We start from the raw sequence: 23,836 nt of genomic DNA on the forward strand, positions 1-23,836 counted from the left end.
TCTTCTTAGTCATTTTCTGCCTCTAGCCAGACAGAGATATAATTACACACCTCCTCATTTTATAAAACCAGGTGACAGGGAAAGTTCATTCTGAAGCCCAAGGGGATAGTAGAGTAAGAGGCATCATTGATGAAGAGGTAAAGCAGAACTATCTTTCATTCTTTCTAGAACTAGGCAGAATATTTAAATGAATGGTAGGAAGGAAGAAAGGAAAAAAGGAATGAAGGAAGGAAAGAAGAGAAGGAAGGAAGAAAGAAAGGAGGTAGGGAAGAAAAAGTTTTACAATAGGTAGATTCTTGACGTGCAGTTTTAATTGAATCAAAAACCCATGAAAAGGTGGTTATCACCATTTTTAATACATGAGAGCACTAATAATCAAAGAGGTGCAGTCATTTGCTCAAGGTCACCCAATCAGTCTTGAAGCCAGGTCTATAGCCTTTCACTGCCTTACTGTTCTTGGGTGGTGTGCCAATAAGAGGATTCACAAAATGGGTAAAGGATAGAAGTCAATGAAGATGACAAAGAACTTATACAGGAATCTTAGGGAAAAAAATACAGGAAAGTCAGTCCTATGCCAGGATAACGTCCAAATAGGAAAGGAACAAGAAAAAGACTTATTTTTCTCATTCTTCTTAAACTTTCCCAAACACTGTCCCTCCCTCAACTCCCCTAACCCCAATATACCTTTTTTCCTTTCCACAGAAAATACATTTTTACCCTTCCCATGCTAGGGAATCACCAAAATGTCTGTCAAATCACATAGATCTGCACTGCTAACAAGCACAGGAATACACGGACCTCAATACCTCTAACGGTACTCATTTTGTCATTTCTTGCTGCAAACCCTGGTGAAAAGTGAGCAGCCCTTCTGATAGTAGAAACTTTCTCCAAGACTAACTTGTGAGGAATAGAGGATGGTATGGTAGGGAAAATCAATCAATTCTGTTTGTAAATCAGAGTGACCTAATGTAACAAGTAGGTGTGGAAGAGAAGAAAAGTATTTTGTGAGTTAAATGTATTCTTTGTTTTATCAAGTTTGTTGGGTGAATAGTTTGCATTCATTTCTCCTACTCTGTAGGTTAGACAACTATAAAGACAACCAAAGCGATGCTCCAAAAGCATTTCATTAATTCCTCTTATCCTCTACTTCTCCTTTTTAAAAAATATATTACCATTTTAAATAACCTCTCATAGCTCCTTCAAAAGATTGAGTGATGTTAACTCTGCTGAATCCATGTGTTTATTAGAACTTACATACTTTGAATAAAAAATCCCACTATTTCTACCCGGTGATGATAGGCTGGCCTTGGGCACTAGAAAACCACTCCTTATTAGACATCATCATATATATCTACAATGGTGGGAGGTGGTATCTTAGCTTGGGCTGCCATAACAAAATACCAGATATTAGGTGGCTTAAACAAAAGAAATTTATTTTATCACAGTTATGGAGACTGGGAAGTGTAAGATCAAGGGTCTATCATGGTATGGTTTCCAGTGAGCTCTCTTTCCCTGGCTTGCAGACAGCTGCCTTTTCTCTGTGTCCTCACATAGTGGAGACAAATCGAATAAAACTGTCTCTTCTACTTACAATGCCAGCAAGCCTTTTAGATTAAGAACCCACCATTATGTCCTCATTTAACCTTAATTACCTCCTAGAAGTCCTATCTCCAAACACAGTCACACTGGGGACTAGAGCTTCAACATATGAATTTGGGGAGGTCACAATTCAGTGTGTAGCAGGTGGGATTGAGATTCTCTAAATAACTGGAATTGTAAGATTGAGAGTGTTCAAACAATAAACATTGAATCCTCAACTATAAGCTTGTACTGATGTGGCATGTGGGATAAGGCAGCTGGAAAATTTTAGTTTGATGTCATTGTTAGTGACTGAAGAGGACTCTGGCTTTATGCTAGTTACTGTTTGTTTTACTTCAGTGTTAGTGGCATGAAGGGTGAGAAAGGAAGACTACCAAAGCCTCAAACACAATGCTATAAAATGCCTCATAATTCCTCTTTCTTCAAAGAAAAAGGCATTTAAAAAAGAACAGCCCCTGAGCATTTTTCATCATGCTCTCACTTTGAAAGTGGGCAGAGTGTCCATTATATTCTTTTTACTAATGGTCCAGGAAGTCCCAGGCCTTTTGTATACAGTCATTTGGCATAATGTTCTGTTTTATCTAGTGCTAGGCATTTTGCTAGGTGCTGGGAATACAAAGACAAATGAGTACAAATCCTTCCCTTTAAGAATTCTGCAGTCATATAGAAAATCAGAATTAGAATCAAAGAATGTTTCAGTTGGAAGGAATCTGCTTGCAGATGAACTCAGGCCTAGGAAAGCTTGGACACTTAGCCAGAGTGGCACAGGTTGTGGGGCAGAGCCAGTTAACACTCAGGCCTACTGACCTCTAATCCAGGTCTTAATTCCTATACTGAATACAGCTGAGAGTGTCCCATCCAAGTGAATCATCCAACCAGGGTTCATTTAGGACCTTGTAGATGCTAGGTGTCCAGACCAAATAGGACAGAATTTATAATGGTTTAATAATTAAAGATTTAATAAGATATTTGAGGAAATAAGACTACCTCAGACATAAGCAAACACTATGAGGCATTATTTAAAGTGGGATGGCTTCTCCAGTAGGCCTCATTCCTGCAATACATGTGCAAATAAGACATAGATTATCTGATTATCAAATTTATCTTTACAATTATAATCATGCTTAAACTAATTTTGCTGTGTGGGAGAATGTCTCCTTTCATCTTCATTTCCCAATGTAATATCACTCAACAATATCAGGTAGAGGAATATCATTCTAAAGTTATATTAAGAAAAAAATGCAATTAAAGTTTTGTAAACTACACTGAAACAAGGCTATCTGGATATCTGGTTTCTGAAGGACCACAACTGAGAAGTCAGTTCTCATTTCCAGCTTCTCTCTTCTCCATATCAGAGGTCCATCCAACTCAAGGTAGGTTTAAAGAAGAGCATAAAATATGAGTGAGGCTAGGGTCACAGGCTTTAGATTCAGCAAACCCGTTCCTGAATGCTAATTCTACCGCTTGTGACCTTTGGCAAATCCCATAACACCATATACCTCAGTTCATCTATGAAATGCAGCTAATAGCCAGGTACAGTGGCTCACGCCTGTAATCCCAGCACTTTGGGAGTCCAAGGCAGGCAGATCACAAGGTCAGGAGATCGAGGTCATCCTGGCCAACATGGTGAAACCCCATCTCTACTAAAAATACAAAAAAATTAGCTGATTGTGGTGGTGTGTGCTTGTAATCCCAGCTACTCAGGAGGCTGAGGCAGGAGAATCGCTTGAACCAGGGAGTCAGAGGTTGTAGTGAGCTGAGATCGTGCCACTTCACTCCAGCCTGGTAACAGAGGGAGACTCCATCTCAAAAGAAGAAAACAAAACAAAACAGAAAAAACAAAAAAACAAGGAATTGCAGCCAATAAGAGTATTTCAGAAGTAAGAATTAGGTGAGATTGTACATGTAAAGTGCATACAATAATGCTCGATGTAAACTGCTTAATAGTCATTACTACAAATAGTCACAACTTTACAGTGGTTTTGTGACCAACTATCTTGCTCTCCAGCCTACTCTTGCCTTCCTTCACTTTGGCCATTTCTCTGATCCTGCCCTTTCTCTCTGTCTACTTTCCCTGACCTAATAAAAGTTGTGCTTTGTGCTCTGCCAGGGTGGGCAGCAGTTATGAGACCTCAGAACAGGTGTTACTGTCCATTTTGCTGCTTGATTCACCTTCCAGGTGACAGAGGAGAACTGCAGGGTTGCATTTAGCATGGACAAACACCTGTCCTCTCTGCCACCGCAGCTAGGCGGACACTGGCGCTGAGTCATGCTGCTGCTCACAACTGAGGAGCTTTGAGAGACTCACAAGCCTCTAAGAAAGGGATCTAAGAGGACAATCTATTCATTCTTCTCTCCAGGTCAGACCACTCTTCAATCTACTATGAGGCAAAAATAGAAATAATATGATCAGTGAGGACTGGTGAATCTTCAATATCAGGACACTTGTTATGCCTGAGATAAATTTCAGATTTTGCATTTAAATATATTTTCAAAAATTATTTTTCATGGGAAAAATAAACTTAGTATCTAACTCATTGTAAACCTACATGATTTTATAAATATAGTATAATATGTATTACATAGAACATATATATACACACAATATATAGTATACGCAAACACACAGAAGCAGAGTATTATTTACCAGTGAGGAGCTCGAGATCTAGAATCACATAGGGTGTCTAATCATAGTCACCTACTGGTGATATGTTTTCTCTCTAAAAACTAGTAGTAATAATCTCACTGGGTCTTCACATTCACAGTTCTCAGCTCATAGAACAAATTCAATAAATATTAACCATTGTTGTTTAGACATGTAAATATATAGTGGGAGTCTGGAAGGCTTCTTAAGCTTTCTCTTCTGCAATCTAAATGGTTCCAGTTTGATTATATCTTTTGATATATTTCATAATATTAATTTTCATTTTTTCCTTTATAATTTACCTTCCTAAATTCAGAATAGCACACATAATACTTGTTGAGTCTGATTGGCACAAGTTAAAATATATGATAAATCTCAGTGTTACATATAATACTTCTCTATGAAGACTATTAATATTACCAGATAAATAAAAGTAATTTGATAGCAAGTATAATATTTAAACACTTTATTTATATTAACTCATTTTATCCTCAAAGTAAATTCATTCATTCTTCACCATTATGTCATACATTATTAATTCTAAGAATAAACATTTTTACACATTTTACCACCTGTGAAATCAAGATGCATCTTGCAATTCATGATGTGTTATGGTTTCATTAGCAATCTTTTTCTTAGTAATAGATGAAATAATGATACATCTCATAATTGATGACAACCTCAAATAAATTAAATAGCATATGAAAGACAACTACGTGTAAGGCATTCTTTTAGACCCTAGAAATATGTTGAATAAGATTGAGAAATCATTCATTTCAAATCTACTGAGGATTGCAGAAAAATGAAGATAATTACAAAAAATGCACAAGTTGCTGTGGGAGCTGAAGATAGATCCATCCTGGGCTTGTAGAAGCTAAGGAAAGTTTCCTAGTGATGGTGATGTCACCTAAGGCTACAGTGGAATTAGTGATGGGTATAGCCAGGCAGTGATTAGCTAGTTAGCCAAACAGATTAAGCAAAATCCTGGAAGCTAGAGAGAGCATGGGCCATTTAGGGATTTGAAGGTAGTTCAGAATTCTGGATTTAAAGTGCTCATAGAAGAGGGACAAGGTATGATGATAGAGAGGAAAGCAGAGGCTATATCATGATGGGTTTCGTAGATTATATTGATATTTGAACACTGTCTTGAGGACACTGGAGATCTGCTGAAGCATAAATGTTATTTCTATTTGACAGATGAGAAAACTGAGGCCAGAGAAGCCAAATGACTGACTTCAGACTGGAAAGCAGAGAGCAAGGCTAATTTAATCCCCTCCCTCTAAATCTTTACCCGAAGCCTGATGCTCTTTATATTCTAGTAAGATCACTAGGACATAATTATCTTTCCTTGGTCCTACTGTCAGCAAATGCATTACTAGTTTATCCTTCATCTTAGTTTATGTTGAATTAATGTGTTTGGTTTAGACAAGAGGGAGAGTAGAACTAGTGTGCTGTTTTTTAAAAAGTTTTCCAAAGTGAGCCAGGCATGGGTGCTCACGCCTATAATCCCAGCACTATGGGAGGCTGAGATGGATTGCTTGAGCCCAGGAGTTCAAGACCAGCCTGGAAAACATGGTAAAAGCCCATCTCTACTAAAAACGCAAAAAATTAGCCAGTTGTGGTGGCACACGCCTACAGTCCCAGCTACTTGGAAGGCTAAGGCATGAGAACTGCTTGAACCCAAGAGGCAGAGGTTTCAGTGAGCTGAGATCACATCACTGCACTCCAGTCTGGGCCATAGAGTGAGGCCCTGTCAAAAAAATTCAAAAATAGTTTTCCAAGGTGAATATGGCCTAATGTCAGGGTATGTGGGCTCGGTTACATCACTCATAGGGTATAAACTGCCAAGCTCATCTACAGGTGTGTCTGTTAAAATTACAAATATTGACACTAGTCTTTCCTATATGCATCATGAAAGTACTTTTCATAATGTGCACTTAAAAGATAAAGAAACATAAAAATCAAAACAAAAACAAATGAAATAAGCATTATATTGCTGATGGGGTAGTGAAGGTTCACAAATTTGGATATTTTAATACTCTTGTATATTACTATGTAACCAGACATTGCACTTCCAATTTATCTTAAAGATTCTTCAACTGGCCTTTTAGAGTAAGACAATCTGGAGATTGCCTAATTAAACGATTTAAGTTGAAACGTGACAACAGGCATAGAAGTAAATACTAACTTCTGAATTAATTTCACAGGGTCAAAACAAAGAAGAAAGGAATAATTATTTAAATGGAGGTATTCTATCCCAGCCAAGCAATCTGGATTTCACATTATCACTTTTAAAATAAATTCATTCATATAATTTGTTGGTACAAATGAGCTTTTTAATGAAGGAATAACAAAGAATCTCTTATGTAGCTTTTTTAGAAAAATGTCAACGTGAATCACCTAACATCTTTGATTTTTTTCAAAAAGAGAGCACATATATAATTGCCAAGCATTTAGGTCCTTTTTGAGTAAAGACATTTTTGAATTATATAGGAATAAGCAATGAGTACAAATGTCAATGTTAAGGTTATAATGATATGACAACTAAAAGCTATTCAAATAGTATAATAGGTATCCTGGCATAGCGGCTCATGCCTGTAATCCCAGCACCTTGGGAGGCCTAGGTGGGCGGATCACTTGAGCTCAGGAATTCGAGACCACTTTGGGGAAAATGGGGAAACCTCATCTCTACAAAAAAATACAAAAATTAGCTGGGCGTAGTGGCACATGCATGTGGTCCCAGCTACCCAGAAGGCTGAGGTGGGACGATCACCTGAATCTGGGGAGGTTGAGGCTGCAGTAAGCAGTGATTGTGCCACTGTACTCCAGTATGAACTACAGTGAGACTCCATCTCAAAAAAAAAAAAAAAAAAAAAAAGAATAATAGGTGACAAAACAAGTTTGCTACACTTAACTAATGATAGAGGACAAACAATGTAAAATCTTTAACAACATTAAAGAAAACTGTTTATTCAATATAGTTTATGTATAGTCTTATCTGAAATAAAGAGGTTGAGTTACACAATCAGTAACTTTGATTCTGTAAACATTATCACTTTGAAATTCTAATATAAAAGAGAGGGACAAGATAAGAAATGATGAGTAACCTTATTCAGACAAGACAGATTAGTGGATCCAGAAGAATGATGAGTGGAAGGAGGAAAGCGCTAGAGATACAAGGAGTCAGTTTTGGAATACCTTGGGCTGATTTGGTGCAAATCCCAACACTGATACTTACCACTAGTCCTGTGACCTTGGGCTAGCTACTCTTCTCTCTAGGATTCAGGAAAAATATTTTCTATTTAATAGGGCTGTTGTGATAATTAGATTAATTTTTACGTATAAAGAAGCCAATGTATATGGTATATGGAGATTATTATCATTAATATTATTATTGTTGTCAGCATTATGATGGTCATTTTGTGATGCTACTGAATTCTATTGACATTAACTGAGGCAAAATAGTAGACCAGACAACTAGTAATAAGTCACACTGAGTGTTTAGGATGGCATTTAATCTTGCACATTCCTAATAACTAAGAGCTTTTCAATTAACCCCAACCTTGAGGAAAATACTTTTCAGTGTTAAAATAGAAGTGAAGGGCTATAGTGAGTTCAGGTTGCTTTATTAGAGTGGGAAGAAATAAACTGTTACCTACTGAAGAAAAAAAAAGAAAAAAATAAGAAAAAGAAACGCTCAAAATTTACAGAGGGTACTAAAAATCACAATCATTGTCCATTGTAAAGATATATCTCCCCAAATGCTAAAACATGATCTTTCACAATTAAGTATACAGGTCATTTTCTAAACAAAATTCAATAATAATCTTATTTTATACATCTTCTTCCATCTCTTGATAAACCATGACAACATATTGTTAGTAGCACTTTATATGCCCCACTGTTTAGAAACTATATGATCTCTGATGTTATAGGAATACATTATGTAAATTAATTCAGCTTGTTGTATTATTTGTTAACTGTCTCCTCAGCTAAAGTACATACTGAACCCTTAGAAAAAAAATTAATTTAAAATTGTAGGTTTAAATAAGCTATATTATAAAATTAGGTATACAAAATAAATGAACTATTTCCATTCACCAAGCATCGACTGAGTGCCTACATTTTTCGAGGCAACACACCTTTTAATTTATTTCAGGAACTCTGTGAATACAAATTCCATTAAAAAATGCCAAGATGTTATTTCATGTTGCTTATCATGACCTAGTGTTCAAAATTAACTCCTCCTAGCTCTCTTGCTAGCACAAAGGCAGTAGAGTTGATTTTTCCTTTGGTCTTTATCACTCAGAGAGCAAACCTTCAGTTCTCTAATGTAGATTTCCTGATTTAAATGTATCTTACTCTCTGAGTAAGATAATTAAATAGTTTGAACCCTTGCAATCACATTTGGTTTCTTCTGGCTTGTTTTAAACATTAGCCATCACAGAAATGGATGGGACAGATTGAAAGCCCTTACTAGCTTCTTAAGAAGCAGAAGCTCAGATTACTTTGTTGTATCAATGTCTTTTTAGGTTCTATACACTGAATTTCATAGAGCTGCTATTTCCCACATTTGGGCCCAAGCTTGAAATAAGTGCTTCTGGGAGATTCAACTTTCTTTGCATACTAATTTGGCATAAGACATTATCTCCCAGTGGCTTTCAGAGCCATTTGTGGTCTCTGACAGTTCTCTCATCCATACAGCCTATAATTTTTATAGGAAGAAAGGACTTTTCTAAAACATTTGTTCCAATAAAAGACCCACCTACAAGTCCCTTTCCTTCAAAATTACTTGAAAGTCAAAACAAAACACAACCTCAAAAGCCCACTCTTCAATATATGTGATATTAGTTGATACATAATAGTTAGGCTTGTAATCTTTTTATCTGGGCTATATAGAATGGAGAAGAGACCAATTCTATCCCAATCCTCCCCTCACTCTCCTCCACCAAAAGTGTTATTAGATAACAAGTCCGTCATGTTCTATAATTGTCAGATCTGGACATTCTAAGAGGCTACAGCACTAAAGTCAGAACTCCAATAATATTTTCTCTTCTCAAGCTAAAGAAACAATCGTATATTGGTTCATCACTGGATTCTTGTTCATTTTATCATTTCCACTCTGAAGGAATGAATAGCAAGTTATAGTGCAGGCATCTTTCTAGGTGAGAGAAAGGATTGTGCCACAGGCCAGGAGAGCCATCTCTGGGTCAATCTCATGAGTTTACATAAAGCAGTAACGAGACTGGGCTGAAGATCATATCCTCAGAGGAATATGAAAAATCTGTTTCACAAGATTTTGTTACCTTTGGAAGTTTCCCCAATGCCTATCACATGGGATATTGATTCCCTAAATATGACAGTTTGGACAGTGCCCCAGAAAGCACTGGAGAAATTAGAGATGTAAGCTATCATCTTGTTATCTCCAAGCATGTAATATACCTTAAGACTTATAGGCCATTTTAATTTCTCAGGGAAATATAACTAACTAGGTAAGTCTACACAGAGATTCTCTGGAAATGACTGGTCATGCTGAACACAAGAAATGCAAATCTATTCTTTAAATGGCCACAACTACCTGATTATAAATATAATTCTTGCTTACTGTGAACATTTTGAAATGATGGCTTAGTGAAAAGATAACAAGCACCCCTGTAGAGTCTAGTCAATGTTACTGAGAGTCCCAGACATATGCTCCTAGGACACACACTGTAACACATATACTTTAGAAAAGCTCAGGTATTTATAATGTCCACTTCAGAACCAAAGATCACAATAATAAAAATAATGCAGTATAGCAACAAGTTTACTAGAGAGCTCCCTGAACAAGCAAAAATTGCAGCTGCTCAATTGCTTTCATCCTATGTAATTTAAAGGAATCTCAAGTCTCTGTGAATACATTCTATCAATTGATGATTTCACCATGTATTTTGAATAGCCAATGATCTTGCTTAACCCTTAATGCTCCCCTTCCAAGCAAGCCAGGCTGTAAGTGTTACCCCTTTTCAAAGTGGCACGGACCACATTCACAGTGAGAGGCAGGTTCTCACCCCAAGCAAATAAAGACTGCGTCTGTACTCAGACCAATGATCCACAGCAGGCAATTGACAAATCGGAAAGGTAATTTTCAACCCCACTCTTTCCATACCTTCTCTGATTTCGCCTTCCTGGCATTGTGCACGAACCTGCGACCCAGCTTCTTAGCATACCAGATAGAGGCAAACATAGCGATGCCAATGGAAGGAATTCACAATCAAGCTGCCGCACAATCAACTTCCCACCTCGGCTCAGAGACGAACAGAATCAGGCTGGAGCTGTCACTTGCAGGCTGTTGCTTTCTCAGTTCCTCTCATGCTGGTTACCAGAGGGAGAGGGTGGGAGGAGGGAGGGGTTGGGGGAGAAAAGGCAGTCCTGTTTGGCCAGTCTGCAGGTATATTTACATCCTGCCAGCAGGAGGTCCGGGTGAGGCAGGCGCTGCCTTTGTAGCCAGCTCACACACATCCAGTTGGCTAAGTATTTGTCTGCAGTTCTTCGGCACCGGCACCGTCGCCACCAAACTCCATGTGTGTCAGGAGGAAGGGAAGCTGCAGTCAAGTCCGGACGCAGCTCACCTCCCGCTCTAGGCTTGGGCAGTTACAGTCCTCGCTTTGGCTTCCCTCTATCTTGACAGTACGTGCTGGCGGCAGTGACCACGTAAAGACAGATCCACATACAGCCTCGCAGGTAAATCAGCCAATACAGGAACTGCCAGGCATGGGGAAGAGAGCTGCCAGGCAAGGGGAGAGGCAGAACCACCATGAACCTGTCCCTGCAGGCACAAACAGGTGTCCCTGGAACCCAATTCCACTCATATCCTCCAAGAGGACTAAGAGGACTATCAGGACGGTTAGGGTGATTGGAAACACAAGCATCCTTCTCTTGTCTCCTCCCCAGCTCCATTTGGTCCAAGGAATATAACTTCTCTGCCCACCAAACAGCCTTATCCACAACTTACAAGGTAAACACTTTATTTCTTTAGAGACTGGCCTGGGACAAAGGGCTAAATGAGCAGGATGAAGTGTTCTCCCAAATGCCTGAGTGAAGGTCCATAGTTTTATAAGTCATTAGTTTTACCTGTAAAAGAACTGAGGCCTCTATTACAAGATGGTTTTTTGGCATAGGTACTGGAGGATGGACAGAGGTTTAAATCGAGCGTTAAACTAAAAAGAGCAATCTACTCTTTTTTTTTTTTTACCCCAGGTTTTCTTGTAGTGACATCCAGTGTTCAGTGGATGACTGAAATATCACCTTTGGGGAGGTAGATTTATGGCAACTTTTAAAACATGCTCCTTTGAAGAATTTTCACATTTGATTCTAACATTAAGTACTTCCATTATGTTAGCGTTTAGACTATTATGTGAGGAACTTTTAAGGTAAAGTCCATGCTAAGAGACAACTGTTTCCTCCAATGAGAGATAATGTTTTAGCCCTTTGCAGTCCTACCAGAGGACAAAAATAAACTGCTCATGATGGCAAGGAAAGCCTGCCTTCCAGAGGCACACAAACTAGACTCAATATAGTAAATGTTTTCCAGCTGATCTGACAGAAGCACCCGATGAGCACTGAAGAATCAAAGAAATGTCAACACACTTGCAGACACTTGGAAAAGAACTTCCTTCTCTTAACAAAGTCACTTGAGGTCTATTCCTTAAGAGAGTTTGATCTGTGGAATCAACAACAAAAAGTATATTGTAAAGGATTGAATACCCTCATAGGCAATTGGAGGTAGAACAAGGCAGTGTAAGACAGGACATTGGTAGTCAGAACCCATGTTCATGTTACTCACTAAGGTAACCCTTGTGCCTAGAACAGTGCTTAGCACAACACATTTAATCTATGTTTATTGAAGGAATGAATAATCTTGTTTCTGACCCTGACTTTTCTTCTAATTTATTTATTTGTTCTCTCTGGGTTCGATGTGCCTTATCTGTAAATTAAGAGAATTGGGCAGATATTTTTTTAAGTTCCTTTCCTGCCTATGAGTCTATGACCATTCTTGTGGGTCTTCAAATAATATTGAACAGAAATATCGAATGCTCACCAGATACATAGGCTGTGGTGAAATCATTCAGGGTTCTAAAATGTCAACAGTGGTACCCCTGGGGTAGCCTAGCTTCTTCTCCCTCCTTTAACATGCCTTGCTGCCAACCAGGGTTTGGTTTTTCCATTAGCTATTTCTTTTGCTTTATGCTCCTACAAGCACTCCTTTCCTTCAATTTCCTTTTGACACTCTAAGGCAACCCCTGTGCAAATTTCTCCATATCATACCCTGTACTCTTTGGAGGAAAAGTGCCACAGAAATCCAACGAATAAATATACATGGTAACTCCTGCTTAGTTTTCAAAGAGCTACTCAGCAGGGCCATAGCTTACTCTAATATTGCTGTGATGTGAAGGTATTTATTATTTCTGCACACAAGTTGGTCCAAGCCATGTTGTAGTTAAAAGTGTATTCAAATAAAAGACTAAAGTAGATAAAAAGAATGAGGATAAACAATCGTCCCTAAGTTAATGATTAGAAAATTTTGTTTTTAACACCTCAGATAGAATCAGACTATAAAGAGGTGAGACAAAATGCCTTGAACTTTCAAACCACTAATATCATAGAGAGAATCAAAGGGTGTTAATTTACTCTGATGGAGAACTGACAGATCATAATTTTTGATCTCTTTCTGTAATTTTTGCATTCTCTTCATGAGTTAAGACATCGTGGATCACTAAAACTAAGGCTTGGAGAGATCTTTGATGTTTGATCAGTTTATTTATTGGCTTTGCTTTTATGTTGAACCTTTAGTGACCTTTTTCACACACCTGACCAAGAGGCTTTATACATTTTTTTTACAGAACAAGATCCTTATAAAATAAATTGGCCCTGCCAGCTAAGAGATAACTTATGACAATAATAATTATTGTTTTTTTAAATAGGCAGTTGGGACTCATGCTCATGTTATGCAAATGCTCAGCAAACCATAGGTATTCAAAATATATTTGTCAAGTGCGTCTATGACAAAATAGAAAAATCCACAAACTGGGAAGGACTAGAAGACTCAATAGAAGAATAGCCATAAAATTTTCAGTAGCAAACGTTGCTTGAAAGATGGATATAATGTCAACTGAATGAAGTCATTGCCATATTTATACAACCATCTTCCCTGGCTCTCTGTGGGCAGATGTGTCTGCTGTAAAGGTGGCAGCTTCCTACAGCTAATCCTACTAGTCTCTAACCATTGCTCTGCTGATTGAGATAAATAACATTTGCAGCTCTGCTGTATAAGTAAAACAAAATTCTCAGACATTTTCCATCTGTATATAATCAGTACCAGGACAGACCTTTTCCTTTATAATTTTATTTTTAAAGCTTCTCCTATGACAGAAACCTACCAGTGCAGCTGAGTTTGAGATGCAACATTAATACATTTAAGCAGCTTTGGGTTCATGCCTCAACACACACACTATGTGAACCTCCTCTGAATTCTCAAGGTAAATACAATGTTTAAATCAAGCCATTAAGTATCATACATTTTCTGCCTAGCACATGAATGATTCTCTTTTAAAAATCATCTATTTATATCAGAGATAATTGTTTTTAAAAACAGAGTCAAAATTCAACCCAAGGAATTAATATCTGGTGGCCTGAAAAGCTATTTAGTTTCAGTGTTGAATATATACCAAACAAAATACCTATTGAGCCATAAATAAGTTAATGTAAAAAATTAATTGCACCAAGATTTTGATTGGTTTGTTTGCATATTTGATATGCATACTTGATAGTCCTTTGGCTAATGTCTGATATTAGTAAATTATTATTATTATTATTACTCTTTTGAGACAGGACCTTGTTCTGTCACCCAGGCTGGAGTGCGGTGGTACAATCATAGCTCATTGCAGCCTTGAACTCCTGGGCTCAAGTAATCTTCCTCCCACAGCCTCCAGGGTAGGTAGGACTGTAGGTACACACCATCACACTTGGCAATTTTTATATTTTTTCTCTTTGTAGAGATGAGGTCTTGCTATGTTGCCCAGGCTGGTCTTGAACTTCTGGCCTCAAGTGATCCTCTTGGTTTGGGTTGTCAAAGTGATTAGTTGATTATTAAACAGCAAATGTGGAATATATACTACATAGAATATTTTGGTAAAGAATATATACATAATATTTAACTTCAATTCAGAGGAATGCCGAGGTCTTGATATTAGTTACTTAGTACAAAGTAGTAGAAAGGGGAAGATTAAAACAGCTATATTTTGCTCTAAGTACATATGTATCACGTGACTCATCTACATAACATATTCTCATTAGTACTTGTGTGAGTGAAAAGATAAACAGTGCTTTTCCACAAAAATGTATTGAATATTACTACGTGTCAAAACTTAGGGGCCTGTAAATGAATAAAGTACAATTCTTTTCTTAAAGAGCCCTATATAGTTGGGGACACATATATATCAAGAAATAAATTTCAGGAGTAAGAAAGGGGTCCAATTTCAGTTTTCTGTATATGACTAGCCAGTTTTCCGAACACCATTTATTAAATAGGGGATCCTTTCCCCATTGCTTGTTTTTGTCAGATTTGTCAAAGATCCGAAGGTTGTAGATGTGCAGTGTTATTTCTGAGGCCTGTGTTCTGCCCCATTGGTCTATATATCTGTTTTGGTATGAGTATCATGCTGTTTTGGTTACTGTAGTATAGTTTGATATCAGGTAATGTGATGCCTCCAGCTTTGTACTTTTTGCTTAGGAATTTCTAGGCTATATGGGTTCTTTTTTCATTCTATATGAAATTTAAAGTAGCTTTTTTTCTGATTCTATGAAGAAAGTCAATGGTAGCTTGATGGGAATAGCATTGAATCTATAAATTACTTTGGGCAGTATGGCCATTTTCATGATATTGATTCTTCCTGTCCATGACCATGGAATGTTTTTCCATTTGTTTGTGTTCTCTCTTATTTCTCTGAGCAGTGGTCTGTTGTTCTCTTTGAAGGGGTCCTTTATACACCATGGAATACTATGCATCCATAAAAAGGATGAATTCACGTCCTTTGCAGGGACATGGATGAAGCTGGAAGCCATCATTCTCAGCAAAGTAACACAGGAACAGAAAACCAAACACCGCATGTTCTCACTTATAAGTAGGAGTTGAACAACGAGAACACATGGACCCAGGGAGGGGAACATCACACACTGAGACCTGTCAGGGGGTGGGGAAGGCTAGGGGAGGGAGAGCATTAGGAGAAATACCTAATGTAGATGACAGGTTGATGGGTACAGCAAACCACCATGGCACTTGTATACCTATGTAACAAACTTGCATATTCTGCACATGTATCCCAGAACTTAAAGTATAATTAAAAAAAAGAAAGAAAGAAAGAAATTTCAGTGAAGAATGGCCTTGTTACAAATGTATGATGCTCAGGGATAAAATTACTGATTTTCAGTTTTTATATGATATAAACTCACTAATAAATGTTAGCTGGAGAAAGTGCAATAATTAGTGCTAATGTATATTAAAAAGCAAAAGAATAGCTAAATCTCTCTGCATGTTTTATCACTATGGACAATAGGAAAAAAATTGTCAAGCCATTTAATCACTCTAGGCTAGTGGAGGGTTGTTCAATTAGTAGTACTTTATGTTTTGAGGCAAAGGCTTCTCAGATCATGTAGATTATTAAGATCACTGCTACTAGTGAGATAAAGGAGCCTATAGATGACATGATATTTCATGTAGTGTAGGCATCGGGGTAATCAGAGTAGCGTCGGGGTATGCCGGATAGGCCAAGGAAGTGTTGTGGAAAAAAGGTTAAATTTACGCCTACAAATATGATGACAAAATGGGCTTAAAAAAAAATATATCACAGTCAATGCTACAAACTGGCCCGGCTGCAGATGGAAATATTTCTGCACCGAAGAAATAGCCAGTTGTAGATAAGTGTGAAAAAAAGATTCCAAATAATAAACCCACTAACTCTAATTAGAAATGAACAAAGCCTGTATCTTCTTCTCCTCTTAAAATAATCAAAACTCATTCTTCAACATTTGAATATATAATGTGCCTCTTATTTCATATGTTTAATCATATTTGGCATCAGAAATGTAAAGAACCTAATGTAACATTTACCTACCATCTAGATTTAATAAATGTTAATATTTTGTCATATTTGATTCAAATTAATTTTTTAAGAAATAAGTTCCTCATAATATAGGTAAAATCTCTTCACTCTACCTCCTCAAATTCATTACAAAATAATTTTCAATAAACACTCATGTAACTCTTTAAGCACATATAAGTTTCTTTAGAGCAGGTCCTTCGAAATGTAATTGGTAGATCATAGAATATGTGCAGCTTTAATGTTAATTCATTACAAATTGTTCTCCAATTGCCATTATTAGTAATTTAAATAGTTTATATTAGTAGTTTATAAGAGTTCAATATTCTATATAACATAGTGTAATCAGACATTCATGTTTCCCAAACATAATATATAATGTTAACTCTTTGTAGCCTTGATGTGCATTTTCTTGATTATTGGTGAGACTTAAGATGTTTTCATACATTTATTGGTCATTTGAACTTCCTTATGTTCATACCCCTTCCCCATTTTAAAATAGGGTTTTTTTTTTTTTTTTTTTTTTCCTATTGACTTGTGAAGTACTTGATGTATACTGGACACTAATCTTTTATTATGGGTTTTGAATATATCTGTTTCCAATCTCTGACTCGTCTTAGTTTTATTCATGTTTTGTCATACCGAGCATTCATAAAAATGAGAATGATTGAAGTTTTTCGGTGTTTTCTTTATTTTTTTTATTTTTTCATTTTTATTATTATACTTTAAGTTTTAGGGTACATGTGCACAACATGCAGGTTTATTATACAAGTATACTTGTACCATGTTGGTGTGCTGCACCCATCAACTCATCAGCACCCATCAACTCGTCATTTACATCAGGTGTAACTCCCAGTGCCATCCCTCCCCCCTCCCCCTTCCCCATAATAGGCCCCAGTGTGTGATGTTCCCCTTCTCGAGTCCAAGTGATCTCATTGTTCAGTTCCCACCTATGAGTGAGAACATGCGGTGTTTGGTTTTCTGTTCTTGAGAGTTTGCTGAGAATGATGGTTTCCAGCTGCATCCATGTCCCTACAAAGGACACAAACTCATCCTTTTTTTATGGCTGTGTAGTATTCCATGGTGTGTATGTGCCACATTTTCTTAATCCAGTCTGTCACTGATGGATATTTGGGTTGATTCCAAGTCTTTGCTATTGTGAATAGTGCCACAATAAACATACGTGTGCATGTGTCTTTATAGCAGCATGATTTATAATCCTTTGGGTATATACCCAGTAATGGGATGGCTGGGTCATATGGCATTTCTAGTTCTAGGTCCTTGAGGAATCGCCATACTGTTTTCCATAATGGTTGAACTAGTTTACAATCCCACCAACAGTGTAAAAGTGTTTCTCTTTCTCCACATCCTCTCCAGCACCGGTTGTTTCCTGACTTTTTAATGATTGCCATTCTAACTGGTGTGAGATGGTATCTCATTGTGGTTATGATTTGTATTTCTCTGATGGACAGTGATGACGAGCATTTTTTCATGTGTCTGTTGGTTGTATGCATGTCTTCTTTTGAGAAATGTCTGTTCATATCCTTTGCCCACTTTTTGATGGGGTTGTTTGTTTTTTTCTTGTAAATTTGTTTGAGTTCTTTGTAGGTTCTGGATATTAGCCCTTTGTCAGATGAGTAGATTGCAAAAATTTTCTCCCATTCTGTAGGTTGCCTGTTCACTCTGATGGTAGTTTCTTTTGCTGTGCAGAAGCTCTTTAGTTTAGTTAGATCCCATGTCAATTTTGGCTTTTGTTGCCGTTGCTTTTGGTGTTTTAGACATGAAGTCCTTACCCATGCCTATGTCTTGAATGGTATTACCTAGGTTTTCTTCTAGGGTTTTTATGGTATTAGGTCTAACGTTTAAGTCTCTAATCCATCTTGAATTAATTTTCGTATAAGGAGTAAGGAAAAGATCCAGTTTCAACTTTCTACGTATAGCTAGCCAATTTTCCCAGCACCATTTATTAAATAGGGAATCCTTTCCCCATTTCTTGTTTTTCTCAGGTTTGTCAAAGATCAGATGGATGTAGATGTGTGGTGTTATTTCTGAGGGCTCTGTTCTGTTCCATTGGTCTATATCTCTGTTTTGGTAACGGTACCATGCTGTTTTGGTTACTATAGCCTTGTAGTATAGTTTGAAGTCAGGTAGCGTGATGCCTCCAGCTTTGTTCTTTTGACTTAGGATTGTCTTGGCAATGTGGTCTCTTTTTTGGTTTCATATGAACTTTAAAGCAGTTTTTTCAAATTCTGTGAAGAAAGTCATTGGTAGCTTCATGGGGATGGCATTGAATCTATAAATTACCTTGGGCAGTATGGCCATTTTCACGATATTGATTCTTCCTATCCGTGAGCATGGTATGTTCTTCCATTTGTTTGTGTCCTCTTTGATTTCACTGAGCAGTGGTTTGTAGTTCTCCTTGAAGAGGTCCTTCACATCCCTTGTAAGTTGGATTCCTAGGTATTTTATTCTCTTTGAAGCAATTGTGAATGGAAGTTCATTCATGATTTGGCTCTCTGTTTGTCTGTTACTGCTGTATAGGAATACTTGTGATTTTTGCACGTTAATTTTGTATCCTGAGACTTTGCTGAAGTTGCTTATCAGCTTAAGGAGATTTTGGGCTGAGACAATGGGGTTTTCTAAATATACAATCATGTCATCTGCAAACAGGGACAATTTGACTTCTTCTTTTCCTAACTGAATATGCTTTATTTCTTTCTCTTGCCTCATTGCCCTAGCCAGAACTTCCAACACTATGTTGAATAGGAGTGGTGAGGGAGGGCATCCCTGTCTTGTGCCAGTTTTTAAGGGGAATGCTTCCAGTTTTTGCCCATTCAGTATGATATTGGCTGTGGGTTTGTCATAAATAGCTCTTATTTTTAGAGATGTGTTCCATCAATACTGAATTTATTGAGAATTTTTAGCATGAAGAGCTGTTGAATTTTGTCAAAGGACTTTTCTGCATCTATTCGGAATATCATGTGGTTTTTGTCTTTGGTTCTGTTTATATGCTGGATTACATTTATTGATTTGCGTATGTTGAACCAGCCTTGCATTGCAAGGATGAAGCCCACTTGATCATGGTGGATAAGTTTTTGGATGAGCTGCTGGATTTGGTTTGCCAGTATTTTATTAAGGATTTTTGCATCGTTGTTCATAAGGGATATTGGTCTAAAATTCTCTTTTTTTTTTTTTTTGTTGTTGTGTCTCTGTCAGGCTTTGGTAGCAGGATGATGTTGGCCTCATAAAATGAGTTAGGGAGGATTCCCTCTTTTTCTATTGATTGGAATAGTTTCAGAAGGAATGGTACCAGCTCCTCCTTGTACCTCTGGTAGAATTCGGCTATAAATCCATCTGATCCTGGACTTTTTTTGGTTGGTAGGCTATTAATTATTGCCTCAATTTCAGAGCCTACTATTGGTCTATTCAGGGATTCAACTTCTTCCTGGTTTAGTCTAGGGAGATGGTAAGTGTCCAGGAAATTATCCATTCCTTCTAGATTTTCTAGTTTATTTGCATAGAGGTGTTTATAGTATTCTCTGATGGTAGTTTGTATTTCTGTGGGTCTGTGGTGATATCCTCTTTATCATTTTTTATTGCATCTATTTGATTCTTCTCTCTTTTCTTCTTTATTATTCTTGCTAGTGGTCTATCAATTTTGTTGATCTTTTCAAAAAACCAGCTCCTGGTTTCATTGATTTTTTGGAAGGTTTTTTGTGTCTCTATCTCCTTCAGTTCTGCTCTGATCTTAGTTATTTCTTGCCTTCTGCTAGCTTTTGAATGTGTTTGCTCTTGCTTCTCTAGTTCTTTTAATTGTGATGTTAGAGTGTCAATTTTAGATCTTTCCAACTTTCTCTTGTGGGCATTTAGTGCTATAAATTTCCCTCTACACACTGCTTCAAATGTGTCCCAGAGATTCTGGTATGTTGTATTTTTGTTCTCATTGGTTTCAAGGAACATGTTTATTCCTGCCTTCATTTTGTTATGTACCCAGTAGTCATTCAAGAGCAGGTTGCTCAGTTTCCATGTAGTTGAGCAGTTTTGATTGAGCTTCTTGGTCCTGAGTTCTAGTTTGATTGCACTGTGGTCTCAGAGACAGTTTGTTATAATTTCTGTTCTTGTACATTTGCTGAGGAGTGCTCTACTTCCAACTATGTGGTCAATTTTGGAATAAGTGCGATGTGGTGCTGAGAATAATGTATACTCTGTTGATTTGGGGTGGAGAGTTCTGTAGATGTCTATTAGGTCTGCTTGCTGCAGAGATGAGTTCATTTCCTGGATATCCTTGTTAACTTTCTGTCTCATTGATCTGTCTAATGTTGACAGTGGAGTGCAAAGTCTCCCATTATTATTGTATGGGAGTCTAAGTCTCTTTGTAAGTCTCTAAGGACTTGCTTTATGAATCCGGGTGCTCCTGTATTGGGTGCATATATATTTAGGATAGTTAGCTCTTCCTGTTGAATTGATCCCTTTACCATTATGTAATGGCCTTCTTTGTCTCTTTTGATCTTTGATGGCTTCAAGTCTGTTTTATCAGAGACTAGGATTGCAACCCCTGCTTTCTTTGTTCTCCATTTGCTTGGTAGATCTTCCTCCATCCCTTTATTTTGAGCCTATGTGTGTCTCTGCATGTGAGATGGGTCTCCTGAATACAGCAAACTGATGGGTCTTGACTCTTTAACCAATTTGCCAGTCTGTGTCTTTTAATTGGACCATTTAGTCCATTTATATTTAAGGTTAATATTGTTATGTGTGAACTTGATCCTGTCATTGTGATATTAGCTGGTTATTTTGCTCATTAGTTGATGCGGTCTTTTCCTAGCATCGATGGTCTTTACATTTTGGCATATTTTTGCAATGGCTGGTACTGGTTGTTCCTTTCCATGTTTAGTGCTTCCTTCAGGATCTCTTGTACGGTAGGCCTCTAAGCATTTGCCTGTCTGTAAGGGATTTTATTTCTCCTTCACTTATGAAACTAAGTTTGGCTGGATATGAAATTCTGGGTTGAAAATTCGTTTCTTTAAGAATGTTGAATATTGGCCCCCACTCTCTTCTGGCTTGTAGAGTTTCTGCTGAGAGATCTCCGTCCAGCTTTGTTCCATTCCTGGCGATGAGCTGCATTCCTTTGGAGGGGGAAATGCGCTCTTATTTTTTGAATTTCCAGCTTTTCTGCCCCGCTTTTTCCCCATCTTTGTGGTTTATCTGCCTTTGGTCTTTGATATTGGTGACGTACTGATGGTGTTTTGGTGTGGGTGTCCTTTCTGTTTGTTAATTTTCCTTTTAACATTCAGGATCCTCAGCTGTAGGTCTGTTGGAGATTGCTTGAGGTCCACTCCAGACACCGTTTGCCTGGGTATCAGCAGTGGAGGCTGCAGAAGATAGAATATTGCTGAACAGCGAATGTTCCTGTCTGATTCTTGCTCTGGAAGCTTTGTCTTAGGGGTGTACCCCACCATACGAGGTGTGGGGTGTTGGTCTGCACCTCATGGGGGATGTCCCCCAGTTAGGCTACTCAGGGGTCAGGGACCCACTTGATCAGGCAGTCTGTCCGTTCTCAGATCTCAACCTCCGTGTTGGGAGATCCACTGCTCTCTTCAGAGCTGTCAGACAGGGTCATTTACATCTGCCGAGGTTTCTGCTTCTGTTTTTAGCTATGCCCTGTTCCCAGATGTGGAGTCTACAGAGACTGGCGGGCCTCCTTGAGCTGCGGTGGGCACCACCCAGTTCGAGCTTCCCAGCGGCTTTGTTTACCTACTTAAGCCTCAGCAATGGCGGGCACCCCTCCCCCAGCCTCACTGCTGCCTTGCAGTTAGATCTCAGACTGCTGTGCTAGCAATGAGGGAGGCTCCGTGGGCGTGGGACCCTCCTGGCCAGGTGTGGGATATAATCTCCTGCTGTGCCATTTGCTAAGACCCTTGGTAAAGCGCATTATTAGGGTGGGAGTTACCCGATTTTCCAGGTGTTGTGTGTCTCAGTTTCCCTTGGCTAGGAAAAGGGATTCCCTTCCCCCTTGCGCTTCCCCGGTGAGGCGATGCCTCGCCCTGCTTCAGCTCTTGCTGGTTGGTCTGCACCAGCTGACTAGCACTGATTGTCTGGCACTCCCTAGTGAGATGAACCTGGTACCTCAGTTGAAAATGCAGAAATCACCGGTCTTCTGTGTCGCTCACACTGGGAGCTGGAGACTGGAGCTGTTCCTATTTGGCCATCTTGCTCTGCCCCCATTTGCTTTAATGTTTACATTTTTATCAATTTTTTCTCTATTCCAAGTTTATAAATATTTTATTTTCTTTCTAAGCAATTTAAGTGTTTTGCTTTTCATTGATAAGTCTGCAAGGTTTTTGTTTTTTATTTTTAATTTACAGTGAAAGGATAAAGATCATGTCCTTTTCAGGGACATGAATGGAGCTGAAAGCCTTTATCATCAGCAAACTAGCACAGGAACAGAAAATGCAACACTGCATGTTCTCACTTATAAGCGGGAGCTGAACGATGAGAACACATGGACACATGGTTGGGGCAGGGTGAACAACACACACTGGGGCCTATCGTGTGTGGGCAGGGAAAGGGAGAGCATCAGGAAGAACAGCTCATTGGTGCTGGGCTTATACTAGGTGGTGGGTTGGTGATCTGCACAGCAAACCACTGTGGCTCACATTTTCCTATGTAACAAACCTGCACATCCTGCACATGTACCCCAGAACTTAAAAGGTGATAAGATAAAATGAAACACTAAAATAACAATTAAAAATAGTAATTTATGGTGAAAGGTAGGAATCTATATTTTCCCATATGTATGTCCAGTTTTATTCATTTATTTACTTATTTAGTTACTTGCTTACTTAGTTAGCTGGTATATAATAATGCTTTTCCTTTTCCTTACTGATTTCTAATGTCCCTGAGTTACATATCTAGATAATATGTATGTGCATATAATTGTTTCTTGGCTTTTTAAAAATTGTCCTATTTTTATTTACCTGTGCCAGTACTACCTTATTATGCTTTATAGTAAATACTGATATTTGAAAGGTGATTCATCCTTTTCACTTGATCTAATTATTCAAGTTAATTTTTATAAATTTGTACAATTGAGCACTTCTTCTCAATTATATAGTACCCCAAAATGGCACATGTTATTGTATACTTTTTTTTCTTTTTTCAAGACAGAGTTTCACTCTTGTCGCCCAGGCTGGAGTGCAATGGCAATCTCGGCTCACGGCAACCTTCTCCCAGGTTGAAGCAATTCTCCTGCCTCAGCCTCCTGAGTAGCTGGGATTACAGGCACCCGCCACCATGCCCAGCTAATTTTTGTATTTTTGGTAGAGACGGGGTTTCACTATGTTGGCCAGGCTGATCTTGAACTTCTGACCTCAGGTAATCCGCCTGCCTTGGCTTCCCAAAGTGCAGGGATTACAGGCGTGAGCCACTGTACTCAGCCTATTGTATACTATTTTGGTTT

General features: G+C 38.1%; 1 protein-coding gene across 29 annotated transcripts in view; it reads right to left on the minus strand.

The window, feature by feature from the left end:
- Nucleotides 1-23,836, minus strand: part of DLG2 (discs large MAGUK scaffold protein 2) — a 2,233,585-nt gene that overhangs the window by 973,988 nt on the left and 1,235,761 nt on the right. For 4 of the 29 annotated variants that reach the window (XM_045370189.3, XM_074014949.1, XM_074014948.1 and 1 more), the window contains exon 1: nt 10,392-10,599. The exons of the other annotated variants lie outside the window; for them this stretch is intronic. In XM_045370189.3, the coding sequence (XP_045226124.1) occupies nt 10,392-10,469 (78 nt within the window). In that variant the 5' untranslated portion in view covers nt 10,470-10,599. Of the gene's footprint in view, nt 1-10,391; nt 10,600-23,836 lie in introns of those variants that run through there. 29 annotated transcript variants of the gene reach the window in all.

This window comes from Macaca fascicularis, chromosome 14 (genome assembly GCF_037993035.2).
Source record: "Macaca fascicularis isolate 582-1 chromosome 14, T2T-MFA8v1.1".
NCBI classification, from domain to species: Eukaryota; Metazoa; Chordata; class Mammalia; order Primates; family Cercopithecidae; genus Macaca; species Macaca fascicularis.